Here is a 15,639-nt window from a genome sequence, read left to right as displayed (position 1 = left end):
CTCACTGCAGACACCTGCTTTCTGACTACATGCAGAGAACCATATGTTCACTCTGCTGATGTTTACTGAGGTTGCCGTTATTAAAAGGATTCCAACACAAGAGTTCTAAGAAAGCTAAGAGAGGGAATAATGTACAATGCCATCCAGAAACATATACTGGAAGTAAAGCGAGAGTGCTTGGCTCTGCCACCGCATCCAGATTAATTGGAATGTTTGTTTTACAGTTCAGACTGTCATTAGTGGCTTATCAGATTTAGACATGATATTCCAGATCTAGAGATCATCAGACCAAATGTTAGAGAACCAATGTGACAATGGTGAAAATTGCCAGCATCTGTGAAGTAGAAATGAAATATAAGGATAATAATAATAATGAAATGTGTACATACTGTATTAAGTAAACTATTGGGATGAGGTAAACACTCGTTTTGATGCAAATCAAGCAGATGGTAATTAAACCAGGATTTGGTACCTTTATTTATTCAAAAGAAAGTTCAAGCTTTCAATTCTTTTCAAGGAAAAACATGTACAATATACATAGGAAAAGCATTTTCTGCTCGCTTCCCGTCTACTTTCGAGAACACCAGAGATAATGAGGTTGAATTGCTATATCTAAAGACATGATTAAAATAGTTATTCGTCCATATGACAAGGCATATGGGCTTGATCCCGTAACAGTTGTTGAATGATGTCATTTCAACCACAAGTAATTAACCGCCAGAATGAAAAATAAGATGTGTTTGCTTAGTTTCCCCTGTCAGACAAATGGCCATTTCAAATGAATGCTACAAGGTGTGGAGTAACAACAAGATAAAAGTTAACCATTTACTCGAAGGAGAAGAAAGTTTTGCTTTCTAAACCTCTACTATTTTCTATTTTTGTCTGTATTTTTGTCTGTATCAGTGTACATGCAATGTCTGTTTAATTGGTAATCACAGAGCAGAATGGAAGAGGGCGGCTGGAGATAGGGCAAAAAAATTCCATAGACTTTCTCAGTAAACGTGGAATTTATGTTCTTTATGTTCATGTTGGAGTTTCCTTAATCAGTTTCGTTTTCGTAAATCAGCAGAAAAATGTTGGACCCAGGAGACTGTTGTATGCAACAATCGAGAAGATAAAAGAGTAGACCAGAAAAGTAGAAAATAAGTACTATGACAGGACAGGAAGGGCTTCCATAAGTTACTAAAAGTAAATGATACAATACTATAGCACATGCACTGCAGCTATTGTTGTTAATAATTAGATTTTCCCCAATGACTCATGAGTTCATGTTAAGGCCAAAATTTTCTCAACATTTGCAAAATATATATGTAATGATGATTTCCATTCTGGCAAAGTGTTCATTTGCTCTGCAGGTGTAGAAAGACCCTGAAGTAGTGAAAGGAAAGATTCTGACCTCTTGCCTCTACAGTGTGCGCCTTGGGGCAGCAGCTCTGATGTATAAGTTATTCTTTCAGCTTATTTCAGGTTATGCTTCAGCTATCACTCATAAATACTGGTTCCAAACCCATATGTCAAGGTACATAAAACAGTTTTAGGCATTGTTAAATTTGTATAGATGCAAATTGGGGCAGATTTAGTAGTCTACATGCATACATTTGTGCCAAAAACTGGTGAAGGCACCTTGCACCACATTTATTATGTGTTTTAAATATATATATTTTTTAGCTAACACAACAGTGGGCATGGTTTAGTGGCAAAAGGGCGCAGTGCCAGGGGAAAGGGGGCATGGCTTGAGCAACATCATTTTACACCAAAATTGTTCCCCAAAATCGTAGTACACCAATTTTTTTCCACAAAATATTAGCATAAAGCATTACCGTAAATATTAGAATCAGTGTTTCTATCTGAATGGATATGAGCAAGCTGTAATAAAATGGTGTCCCTGTGGCAAGTCCATGTATGATTTCTTTATAAATTTTAGTATGAAAAACCTTTCAAAAGCATGAGTTTTTTACACTAGTTCCCAGAAACAAGCAGGCAGACTGCTGTGTGAGCTGGTATTTGTGGTTCAACAACAGTGTGAATACTAGTGGTTGCTTACATCTGATGTTGACAGAGAATTAACAGTGAAAGGGCTTTTCTGCGTGTTATAGTATCTTGCCATTTAAGAGGGTGTTTTTCTTTTCTTCATGTAATACTTTAACCAAGGGATGAGTGGGCTGAGTTATTAAGTGCCACAAGGCCAAAGGAAGGCAATCCCTAGAGACATACAAAGTCTAAAAATGTAATGCAAGAGATTAACGAAGCATTTTTGGAATATTAAAAACAAACACATATAAGGAGATACAAAGTTCAAGTTTCAGAGAATAAGAATAGTCATACAGTTTAGGGTCTACTTCTGGATAATAGATAACACAACTAGTTGTTATATTCTTTTTCCAACAAAACTTTTTCCTTATGCTGTGTTTAACTCACCTCTATTTGTAGCAGACAAGCTATAAACAGTTAAGCTCTACCTTACCCCATATTCCATAATGTATAATGATCTTAGTGTGATATTTAGTCAGATGTAAAACAAAGGAGTGCTCCAGCTCATGAATGCACAATTCTTGTCCATGAATAGTAATATATAGCAGACAGAAGTGCACACATCCAAATACTCCTATGAAAACCTAATCTAACTCTCCATTTTTCTTTTTTTCCTTAAATAAAAAATGGATATGCATTTTTAAACATGATTAGACATCAATATTACCAACTAATTGCCCCCATACTACTGGAAAGTGTCTTATCTTAGGAATGTGCTGCACCAACAATAGTGATCATGGCAGCTAGGTGGTTAGACAGAGGGAAGGGGCTCCCTGTGTTAGTTACCGATTCCCCGCTGGATTGCCATGACAGCCAGGGGATCTAAAAAAGGCCTCCCGGCACTGAATGCCCATAAGATATGGCAAAGGTATGGCCTAATAAATTTCCTGTCAGTTTAATACAACAATAAGAAGATCCCAGTGTGACATTCCTTTGTGAAAATAAACACATTACTTCAATAAAGTTTATTGAATAAAAAGGGGTATTTCAGCCCCAGAAAAACTTTTTAGGGGCAAGTCAAGTTGCAAAAAAAAATATTTTACTGAAAGTGTACACACCTTCCCTGAACCACTGCCATTCTGACAGTTCCCGATCCCTACTGCATTCTAACCCCTCACTTGCTGTGATGATGGTAGTTTTTCATAGCAGTGTACTGGGTAATTCATCCCTCGTCATACCTGTTCTACCCAGTGCACTTTTTCCAAAATGATGTCATAGCATTGCAGAGAGGAGTACTTGCCTTCATGTGATTAGTGTGTATACAACCAGCAAACAGCTCAGATCTGGCCCCTTCCCTAAAATGCATAGAATGAGAAATAGCTATGTACCATGGTAGGGACTTTCAGGAGCTCAATAAAAGCAGCAGAGCCTATAAATCCCTTGTTACCACTATGGTAAAAAAAAATAAACATGCAGGTCCGCTTAATGTAAACAGATTGTACAGAGAAAAGCCACAATGCTCCACTGGCCCAATGGACCCCATTAACTTACAATGTAATAAGTTATAGTTCCATCACTTGGACAGCAGAATATACTGTAAATTCACTTCAAGAAATTTACTTTGATGATAATGGGGCATTTTAATGGTTCATCTCAGAGCTATGCGCTTTCAGGTAAAGCAAAACAGGATCTTATCCTGTATGAAACATTGATATTGTTGAGCTGCACTTAAAGGAAATCTGTCATCAGAATCACTCGCACTAAACCTGTAGACTGATTAAAACGCTTCTTACCTGGTTAAAAACGGTTCAGCGGTTCTTCAGATATCTTTATTTTTAGTTTTCTGTTATTCCCTGGCTTGGGACTCAGTGGGAGGTGTTATCATCTGGGACTCGGCCACACGTCATTCTAGCTGGGCGGAGCTGCCGCCCGGCTCATGAATATTCATGAACTTTTCCTCCTGGTCTAACTCCTTTTTCTAGATCTGGTGCATGAGGATAAGTTCATGAATATTCATGAGCCAGGCAGCAGCTCCGCCCAGCTATAATGACGTGTGGCCGAGTCCCAGATGATAACACCTCCCACTGAGTCCCAAGCCAGGAAATAACAGAAAACTAAAAATATAGATATCTTAAGAAGCGCTGAACCATTTTTAACCAGGTAGGAAGCGTTTTAATCAGGATCACCCGCACTACAAGCCTGTGTAACAGGTTTAGTGCGGGTGATTCTGATGACAGATTTCCTTTAAATGGCCATAGGGTTCTATGATGATTTAAGGAGACTGGATTATAAAAATATGACAGCTTTTTCCAAAAATAGTTCAACACACTATACTCTTGATGTGTATGGCATTTCAGCTCAATCCTCATCACTCCAGTAGTGCAGGTCTGGAATTGATTCTGGAACAAAGCAGCCATGTTTTCTTAATACTGTATAACTAATTAAACTGCACTAGGTCTAAAAGTTATGAACAGTTTAAAAGTAGTCTTAGACACAGTAAAGCTCTATAGTCTTTGTAGCAGATGTGGCTTGAAAGTTAAAGCAAAAAGGCTTGTAATTTAAGTTTTGCTTTTTGCTCTGTAAAGTTTGCTTAAGATTTTCTAAGTTTGGCAGATAAAAATGCACCAACTAAAAAAGACTAGCCATCTGTCATTGTGGGTAATTTATTCAATGGACTTCTTTTTATATTTTGTAAGGCTTTTTTTTTATCCATAAGCAGGTAGGGTGATCATGCTAATAGCTTCCAAAGTCAATTACAATTGATTTGTTAATGCAGTAGAATTAAAGTACCTCAAAGCTTTAAAGACTTGGCTGGTTTTATCTAATCAGAGAAAATGCAGTAAGTGGGAATTTATAAGAAGGCAAGAAGTACCTGCTTAGAGATGAGATATAAAAGCTCTATTTGTAAAACTCATATTGCACTGACATATGCATGAAAAAGAAGTTCAAACAAAGATTAAGGCCCAATAGAAGACCATCTCCCAACTCAACTTCTTCATTATAATTTACGCCAGAGTGAGTTATATGCAAAATCTATGCCAGCCCAGAGTTAGTGTAGTTTTCTAAGGTTGTCATATGGTCAGCCACAGATGTATCAGATTTATTGAGAGGCGGTCGAGCCTTCAATAAGCCAGAAGCTGCTGACAGGGGCAGGAAGAAAGACTGGCATGTGAAAATCCCCTTAGGACCTGTTTAGTTTAAAAAAAAAAAAGAGGTTTTGTTTTCTGACACCAAACTTCAAATCCCCTGCTTGGATATGAAATTAAAAGATAAAATTCTAGCTGCCAGCCGACACCACTAAGGGGAGCTTAAATGTTAAATTTGTACAATGCACACAATAAATTTAATAATGGAAAATAAGGACGTGGCAAGCTTCAATGCTCACTCTAGCTGTGACTGCAGGTAAACAGAATGTATGTATGTTTTACTATAAGTTAGGCCTAAATATAACCCAGTTTAACCTGCTAACGCCCAAATTCTGTACATGTACATTGGCAGGGTGTTGGATAAGTATGGAGAAAGGCTCAGGAGCCAAGCCTGCTCCATACCGGAAGGTGATAGCTGCTCTCTGCAGCTGAAACCACTGGTAATGGCCAATATCTGAGATTACTCCTATGTTGATCAATTAGCTGTTTACATACAGCAATCAATAGCAATCACAGCATCCCTGGTGGTTCAGTGGACTGATAGGCACCCCTGCGATTTGTCATGTTAGGCATAGGCCTCTGTAGTAGATTAATGTAATGCTTATGTATTGCATTGATCTATATAAGAATTCAAACGATTGCTTATAAAAGTCCCCTAGGGAGACAAAAAAAAGTGTAAAAATGTAAAAAAGTTATTTTTATTTAAATGTCACAGTACAAAAGTAGCTATGTCACTGCTGAGGGAGTTTCTGCATATTTATGTGGGGGCATTCTTACCAAACCTGCCAGCATAACAGTGCACTTAGAGGCTAGAAAATTCCCTAGTGCGCCAAACATACCGCACTATTATCCAGGATCAGCAGGTTAGTATGAGCGACCCTGATGTCAGATTCCCTTAAAGCTTTTTAAATTTAATAAAACATAAGACAAACTATACAAATTTGATATTGCTGTAATTGTAATAACTTTAAGAATGAACATAACATGTCAGTTTTACCATATAGTGAATGGCATGAAAACGAAACCCTTCAAAAAGTCGCAGAATTCTTTTTGGTTGCACATTATATGTTATGGTAAAAAGAAAGGTAGCCATTACAAAGTACAATTGGTTTTGCAAAAACAAACCCTTATGTGGCTCCATCGAGAACAAAATAAAAAAGCTCAGTGAGGAGGAAATAAAAGGAAACCAAAAATGAAACATTTTCAGGTCATTAAAGGGTTAAAGGTAGACATCCACTTTAGGTATTAGCTTTCAATTTGTCAACAATCCTCTCCTGAAGGTCACAAGGCAGGTACTGATAGCTCTGTGTCTATAAATGTAACTAATATTCAAAAACAAGGCATAAATAAACATAATGCAGAGACGGACATAAAAACATGAAAAGCAATTAAGTTTATATAGCCTCTGCTTACTACACAGTACCTAAATTCAACTACCATAAGAAATGTTATTTTGCATACCTACTTTATCATATTCATCTATGGTTTTTTTTAAATAAATATATGTTTTAATAAAAAGTGAATTTAAAATAAAGAAGTCAAGTACAATCACTGCCCTCCTAGAAACACATCATAAATGCATGACATTTTTTTTAGACAACCACAAATGCATAGGTGAATATACTAGTTATATGTGAAACCCTTCAAAGATCTATTGATCGTGAGTCCTATCCTACATCAAGAATAATTCTAAATACTAGAATAAGGAGTTCATTTCCCTTATAGCTTTTCTTTGTAGATTGTAAGTGGGCAAGAGGCTCTCTTACTCTATCACTTATTAAGCTCAAGTTTATTGTGTTCACTTGTTTTCATTATTTATTTATTTTAAAGGAGAATTATTATGCAAGGAAACGTATCCCCATCCCGGGGAGAATGGGGCCCAATGCCGGAGAATGCGCGGGGGGGGGTCTCTGCAGTTGGACCCCTGCAATCTAAAACTTGTCTCCTATCCTTTGGATAGGGGATAAGTTTCTTGCATGATATATCTCCTCTAAAGGGGTACTCCACTCCTAGGCATCTTATCCCCTATCTAAAGGATAGGGGATAAGATGTCAGATCACAGGCCGGCACCGCTTGGCGCTTCCGTGTTTGTTATGTCACTTAATGATCTCTCCATTCATGTCTATGGAAGGGGGCGTGATGGCTGCCACGCCCCCTCCCATAGACATGAATGGACGGGGCGTGATGGCTGTGGTCACCCGACTTCCGCACCGTAGAAAGCGGTGTCCCAGTGGCCGGACCCCGCCGATCAGACATCTTATCCCCTAGCTGTTTAGGGGCGGAGTACCCCTTTAAGGATTTAGACCCCTCTGTATTTATTTTATACAATGCCAGAAAGTTAAAGGGGTTCCCTTAGGATAGGCCATCAGCGTAAGATTGCCAGCTGCCTCTTAACACCCCCACTGATCAGCTGTTTTGATGGGACTGTGTGCAATTGCAGTAAATAAAATCTTTTTTATAAATGAAATTCCTTTAAGAAATTAAGACATTTTTTTAATATAAATCAAGTAATAATGTAATTCTAAGAATAACGCACCTAATATAATCATAAAAAGGTTCTCCAACATGTGTTTTTACAAAAATATGTATAGGTTTTAAAAAGAGCAATGTCCTACCAAGCCTTTACTAGCTCAGTACCAGTTCATTCGTAGGCTTCAGATCTCTGTGTTATCTGTGTTCAGGACAACTCAATACTTATATTATAAAGGTGAGAAATAAATCTTGCTACATTCATAGAGGGAAATCTGTCAACCAGTCTTTGTGAAAGAGGAGAATATCTATCTATCTTCCTACCTAATATCTATCTATCTCTCATATCTATCTACCTACCTAATATCTATCTCTCATATGTATCTATCTCTCATGTCTGTCTATCTATCTATCTATCTATTTACTATCAACTTACCTAATATCTATCTATCTCATATCTATCTATCTATCTATCTATCTATCTATTTCTCTCATATCTATCTACTATCTACCTACCTAATTTCTATCAATCTATCTCATATCTATCTATTAATCTACCTCATATCTATCTACCTCATATCTACCTCATATCTATCTACTTGTCTCATATCTTTCTATCTATTTTTTTATCTACCGCATATCTATCTATCTCATATCGATCTATATATCTATCTCATATCTGTCTCTCTATCTCATATCGATCTATATATCTATCTATTTGTCTACGTCATATCTATCTATCTACCTACCTGCCTCATATCTATCTATCTACCTCATATCTATCTATCTATCTATCTACCTACCTCATATCTATCTATCTACCTACCTGCATCATATTTATATATCTATCTACCTATCTATTTACAAGTGGAAAAAACCCTGCAATTCCAAGGCTTGTGAAAAATGTGGATAGCGTTTATTCCATCATAGTACAGAAGGCAACGTTTCAGCTGCTAACATGCAGCCTTATTCAAACGTTGCCTTCTGTACTATGATTGAATAAACGCTATCCACATTTTTCACAAGCCTTGGAGTGCTGCAGTGTTTTTTCCACTTGTATGAAGCTTGGAATCCTGTGACCTGGGATCCCCACTGAATTGCACCCACTTCTTTTTTTGGATCTTACAGTGTGCTGCTACCTTCTTGTCTTTTTTTTTTTTTTTTACACTTATCTATCTACCAACCTACCTACCTCATATCTATCTATCTATCCTTCTATCTACCTATCTATCTCATATCTATCTATCTATCTATCTATCTAATATCTCTCTCATATTTATCTATCTATCTACCTCATATTCCTCTATCAACCTCATATCTATCTATCTACCTCATATCTATCTATCTATCTATCTATCTACCTCATATCTATCTATCTATCTATCTACAGTGAAAACAGAAGCACTCAAAGATGTGTGAAGTAGGGTGGCTTTTATTCACCAAAGCATCACAAATGCGTTTGTGATGCTTTGGTGAATAAAAGCCACCCTACTTCACACATCTTTGAGTGCTGCTGTTTTCACTGTGGATTTATCGGACCCTGAACATGTTATTCCAACTTGCACCAACCGTATGCTTCCGATGCTGCCCATTTCTCTGAAGATTATCTATCTAACTCAAATCTATCTATCTATCAACCTACCTCATATCTATGTATCTATCTATCTAAAAACCACAAGGAAGGCAGCACAACCGCAGGAGTATCCTCGAGGAGAAGGGTGCGAATGGCAAAACACGCAGTCCCAGACCACGGTACATTGATACCAGACATATAAACCCAGCAGCCCACCCAAGGATGTCCAGTGCAAATAATAGAGCTTTATTAGCCCATATTCACATTGCTCAGTGCACTGTGAACATGGGCCAATAAAGCTGTATTATCCTTGGGTGTGCTGCTGGATTTATAGGTCTGGTATCTATCTATTTATCTAGCACATACTGATACCAAACTATTGCATGCACATGGCATACAGGTGCACACTTCTAGGCTAAATATACACAAACAGGAGATGAGAGAGGCCTGTAATTTTCATCATAGGTATACCTCAACTATGAGAGACATAATGAGAAAAAAATCCATAAAATCACACTGTCTGATTTTTAAAGAATTTATTTGCACCTAATTTGCAAATTATGGTGGAAAATAAGTATTTGTTCAATAACAAAAGTTAATCTCAATACTTTGTTATATACCCTTTGTTGGTAATGACAGAGGTCAAACATTTTCTGTACGTCTTCACAAGATTTTCACATACTGTTGCTGGTATTTTGGACCATTCCTCTATTCAGATCTTCTCTAGAGCAGTGATGTTTTGGGGCTGTCGCTGGGAGACACACTCCCTCAACTTTCAACTCCCTCAAAAATTTTCTATGGGGTTAAGATCTGGAGACTGGCTAGGTCACTCCAGGACCTTGAAATGCTTCTTACAAAGCCACTCTTTCATTGCCCGGGCGGTGTGTTTGGGATCATTGTTATGCTGAAAGACCCAGCCACGTTTCATCTTCAATGCCCTTGTTGATGGAAGGAGGTTTTCACTCAATATCTCATGATACATGGCCCCATTCATTCATTCCTTTACACAGATCAGTCGTCCTGGTCCCTTAGCAGAAAAACAGTCCCAAAGCATGATGTTTACACCCCAATGCTTCACAGTAGGTATGGTGTTCTATGGATGCAACCTTGCATCCTTTCTCCTCAAAACACGATGAGTTGAGTTTTTACCAAAAAGTTCTACTTTGGTTTCATCTGACCATATGACCTTCTCCCAATACTCTTCTAGATCATCCAAATGCTCACAAGCAAACTTCAAATGGGCCCGGACATGTACTGGCTTAAGCAGGGGGACACGTCTGGCATTACATGATTTGAGTCCCTGGCTGCATGGTGTGTTACTGATGGTAGGCTTTGTTACTTTGGTCCCAGCTCTCTGAAGGTCATTCACTAGGTCCCTCCATGTGGTTCTGGGATTTTTGCTCACCGTTCTTGTGATCATTTTGACACCACGGGGGCGAGATCTTGCATAGAGACCCAGATCGAGGGAGATTATCAGTGGTCTTGTATGTCTTCCATTCTCTAATAATTGCTTCCACAGTTGATTTCTTCACACCAAGCTGCTTGCCTTTTGAAGATTCAGTCTTCCCAGCCTTGGGCAGGTCTAAAATTTTGTTTCTGGTGTCCTTCGACAGCTCTTTGGTCTTGGCCATAGTGGAGTTTGGTGTGTGACTGTTTGAGGTTGTGGGCAGGTGTCTTTTATACTGATAACAAGTTCAAACAGGTGCCATTAATACAGGTAATGAGTGGAGGACAGTGGAGACTCTTAAAGAAGAAGTTACAGGTCTGTGAGAGCCAGAAATCTTGCTTGTTTGTAGGTGACCAAATACTTCTTTCCACCATAACTTGCAAATAAATTCTTAAAAAATCAGACAATGTGATTTAATGGATTTTTTTTCTCATTATGTCTCTCACAGTTAAGGAATATCTATGATGAAAATTATAGGCGTTTCATCTTTTTAAGCGGGAGAACTTGCACAATTGGTGGCTGACTAAATACTTTTTTTCCCCACTGCATCTATCGATCTATCTAGATTATATTTTGTAAATATGGCACATCTATAGTAAAGAGTGACTAAGGCAATGGGCACTGTCAGATTGAAAAAATAAAAATAAAAAATAAAAAAATAATATATATATATATATGTTCTACATCTTGGCAAAACAATAACCTTTGTAATATACTTCATATGAAAATGTTTTTTTCCTTTTTATAGAAATCATGGCTTTGACCAAGCTGAAGCACAGGCATGGACAAAGTCAAGCAAGTGAGGGTGGGCTAGCACTCCTCTGTGTGTCTGATAGGACAGGAGAGAGCACAGAGGAGTACTAATAGACAGGAAAGAGCACAGAGGAGTGCTATCAGACAGGAGAGAGCACAGAGGAGTGCTATCAGACAGGATAGAGCACAGAGGAGTGCTATCAGACAGGAGAGAGCACCGAGGAATACTTTCAGACAGGAGAGAGCACAGTGAGGTACTATCAGACAGTAGAGAGCACAGAGGAGTCCTATCAGACAGGAGAGAGCATAGAGGAGTACTATCAGACAGAAGAGAGCACAGATTAGTACTATCAGACAGGAGAGCACAGAGGAGTGCTATCAGACAGGAGAGAGCACAGAGGAGTACTATCAGACAGGAGAGAGCACCGAGGAGTACTATCAGACAGGAGAGAGCACACCATGCCTGTGCTTCAGCTTGGACAAAGCCATTATTTTATAAGATCTTATAACATCTGGAGGTCAACAGTTTGGAGACCACTGATGAACACTGATATAAACTATAAAACAAAAGTAGTCAAATCATTTAACAATAGTAATAATCCAGACTAGTGCTCAGTGAAAGCAGCTCCAGTACAAAGTACGCCTGAATTATTTTATTTTTTTATTTTGTTTCTGTCTGACAACAGTGCTCTCTGCTGACAGCTCTGTCCATTTGAGGAACAGTCCAGAGCAGGGTAGGTTTGTTATGGGGATTCACTCCTACTCTGGACAGTTCCTAAAATGGACAGAGGTGTCAGCAGAGAGCTCTGTGGTTGGACAGAAAGGAAATTAAAAAGAAAAGAACTTCCAAATAGAAGTAATTTACAAATCTGTATAATTTTCTGGCACCAATTGATTTAGAAAAAAAATACAAATTCCAGTGGAGTACCCCTTTAATGTGGATTTGAGCTTTTTAGAGCCTTATCAAAACTTCCTATAACCTGTGCAGGATTCTCTTCTCTGTATTAAGCATGGCCTGCTGTTTTTTGATAATGTCTTGATAAAGGAAGGACTTCCAAAAGCTTGTTGTTACAAAATACTGTTAGTCCAATAGAAAAGGTATTACAAGATTCTGCACCTGCAACATGCAACTATTTTGCATACGATAAATTTTAGGGAAAATAACATGATCTGTCAACAAACATACTGCAAACACCTAAATGTCAATGTACCTTAAAGGGGTACTCCGGTGGAAAACAAATGTTTTCAAATCAAGCGGTTCCAGAAAGTCAAACAGATTTGTAAATTACTTCTATTAAAAAACTTCCAGTACTTATCAGCTGCTGTATACCAGAGAGAAAGTTGTATAGTTCTTTCCAGTCTGACCACAGTGCTCTCTGATGACAGCTCTGTCTGTGTTAGGAACCGTCCAGAGTAGGAACAAATCCCTGTAGTGAACTTCTCCTGCTCTGGACAGTTCCTGACACGGACAGAGGTGTCAGCAGAGAGCATTGTGGTCAGAATGAAAAGAACCCCCCAACTTCCTCTGTGGTATACAGCAGCTGATAAGTACTGGAAGGATTAAGATTTTTAAGTAGAAATATTTTACAAATCTGTATAACTTTCTGGCACAAGTTGATTTGAAAACATTATTTTCCACCGGAGTACCCCTTTAAGGTTTGGTAAATGCTCAGGTGTGCAGCTTATAAATGCTTCCTTATATGGATAGAAGACAACAAATGGTTTATTATGCACAATTATCCAGTCACAGGACAACACAAGAAACCACTGAATTAAAATTATCAGTTGATTTCTAGGTATTTCAAATTAGGTGGCTCCAAAGTCAAATATTTAACAACTCCAGATCACATAAACACATAGCTGTGTGACTTTTTTTTAACAATGTTTTCAGGCTACTGCAAAACAGCAGAGAAAATGTAAGTCATACTTTTATCTTTCTGTAAGGCTATGTTCACATGGTGGAATGTCCACACAGAAAATTTCCGCACAGACATTCCACAGGCAGTGGAGAGCCAGCAAAACATGCCAGCACTAGGACAGCTCGGAAATGTGCCATCTGATAGATGTGAAAACATTTCCGTGAGGAATCCGCAGAAAGAACAGACTTGACTATTCTTTCTGCGGACGCTGGAATCTGAATTTCCATGCCAAAAACATCTGGTGCGGAAATTCTGTCATGTGAACAGTGCAGCACAATCGCATTGAATCAATGGGACTCTACTGCATAATGTCTTTGCAAAATATCCATGGGAATTCCGCACGGACATTCTGCCTTGTGAACATGGCCTAACTGTAGTTGGTATTTTACGCTAGACAACTACAAAATAAAGCGCAGTCACCACACTGTGTTTCGCATTGTGGGGTATATTAACAGGGACCTTCAGAAGTGTGAACTTTAATACCGCAGCCTGACATTACAAGCTTGTGCTGTTGTTTTGTTGTATCAAGAAAGAGGTGTCAGTGTCATGAGGTGTTAATATTATTATGTATATTTTTTATTTAAATATTTATTTATTTTCCTTTTCATCCTGTAGCTCTGTAATAGTTCAGCCGGACATATTGAGGGACACTTACTAAGCCTCGCCAGTGGTATAAACCTTCAAAAGCAGTTTCCGTGCAAAAAATCAAATTTTTGAGCGAAAGTGTGTCACATTTGAGGATATACACTGCTAGTGCAAAGAGGGAGGGAGGCATGAAGGAGGATTGCAGGGGGCTTGCCCTCTTCACATGCAACTTTAAAGGGGTACTCCGTTTCTAGACATCTTATCCCTTTTCTGATCGCAGGAGTCCGTCCGCTGGGACCCCCCCGCGATCTCCGTGCAGACACCCGGCATTCTGAACATAGACATGGATAGAGGGGGCGTGATGTGATGTCACGAGGGGGCGTGGTGTGACGTCACAACCACAGACTCCCTAGCTCTGCGGCCTCCCGAACATAATGTTAAGAACGCCCAGTGTCTGCATGGAGATTGCGGGGGTCCCATAAATCTGATCCCCACGATCAGGGAATAGGGGATAAGATGTCTGGCAACAGAGTACCCCTTTAAGGTCGATTTATGACAAAAAAAAGTAGCAAAAATCTACAGCAGCTTAGATCTGAAGTTTACTTTTGCGCTGGGCACAATGGTGGCCACAGAGCCCTTGGACTGACAGAGAAGTGTGCGTGTCTTAGTAAATGCAGCAAACTGCAAATGGGTGGAGCTTTATTTATGCGTCACGCATTAAAAAGCTGCACATAGGAAATCTCCCCATTGTCCATATTAGAAGAACTAGCCAGAACCTGTTAGAAATACAGAATTGTGATTAAAAGAAAAAAAAAATATTGCTTAAAATTGTATCATTGTACCTTGGTCTCTATCATGCCATGACCGACTCCCAGCTGCTGGTGAATTTGGAGAAGGGTAGAAGTCTCCAGTTGGACTTGGCTCCATATTCTCATCTATGGAGATTGTCTTGGGTCTTTTACTGTTATAAGAAGTAAGCATTTCCTTAATTAGTAAAAACACAACAGGTCATAAAAGCTAAAAGTTATGGTACATTCACATCATGATTTTTGCATCTGTCCAACGTATTGTAGTACGTTTTTGTCTGTTTTTAGACTATTTCAAAGCTACTGCTCATGTGTAAAAAAAATTGTGTACATTTAAACCGATTGAAACATACAGTGATATACGATTCAATAACATTTGCATGGACCGTAATGTTAGAAATAAACTTAAATATGATTTAAATCAGTTTTTGAACCGGGACAAAAAATCAACCACGATTTTCCATCTGACATAAAAAATCATATCAAAACGTGTATGGAGTGAAACATGGAGTGAAAAGCGTGCATGTACTTCTATTTTAAGCATTAAATTGTATGTAAGCCCAGTATAGCCCTTTCGCAGAAAGGAAGCTGGGACATGTGGACATTTCTGTGGCTCATAACAAAACAAGGCCCAACGCTATTGAACAAGTAAATAGAAAGGTTAGATTTTCTTGTGGTAGCTTTACATTCCATGTTGATAAACTTCCTTTCCATGTTTAATTTAATAGCCATAACCTTGTATGCCTTTCCTTTCTGTTGTATGGGTCATGACTGTTAGTAGGAAAATATTAAAAGGCCGTTCTTTGAAGAGGAACTTCCTTTGTTGAAAATGACTCTTCCACTGCAAGGAAAACCTTGTAAAGTGTATATATATATATATATATATATATATACATATATATATATATATATATATATATATATATTACAATATATTAACTGACAGGAATACTATTTTAGTAGTAATACT

The 15,639-nt window shown here is 38.3% G+C and overlaps 1 protein-coding gene across 9 annotated transcripts in view; it reads right to left on the bottom strand.

The window, feature by feature from the left end:
• The window catches only part of NFIB (nuclear factor I B), a 427,846-nt gene that overhangs the window by 67,854 nt on the left and 344,353 nt on the right, over nucleotides 1-15,639 (bottom strand). For all 9 annotated transcript variants that reach the window (XM_056521279.1, XM_056521247.1, XM_056521296.1 and 6 more), the window contains exon 6: nucleotides 14,706-14,824. In XM_056521279.1, the coding sequence (XP_056377254.1) occupies nucleotides 14,706-14,824 (119 nt within the window). The remainder of the gene's footprint in view (nucleotides 1-14,705; nucleotides 14,825-15,639) is intronic.

Source organism: Hyla sarda, chromosome 1 (assembly GCF_029499605.1).
Source record: "Hyla sarda isolate aHylSar1 chromosome 1, aHylSar1.hap1, whole genome shotgun sequence".
Classification (NCBI taxonomy): Eukaryota; Metazoa; Chordata; class Amphibia; order Anura; family Hylidae; genus Hyla; species Hyla sarda.
This window is presented reverse-complemented; position numbering and strand designations above follow the sequence as displayed.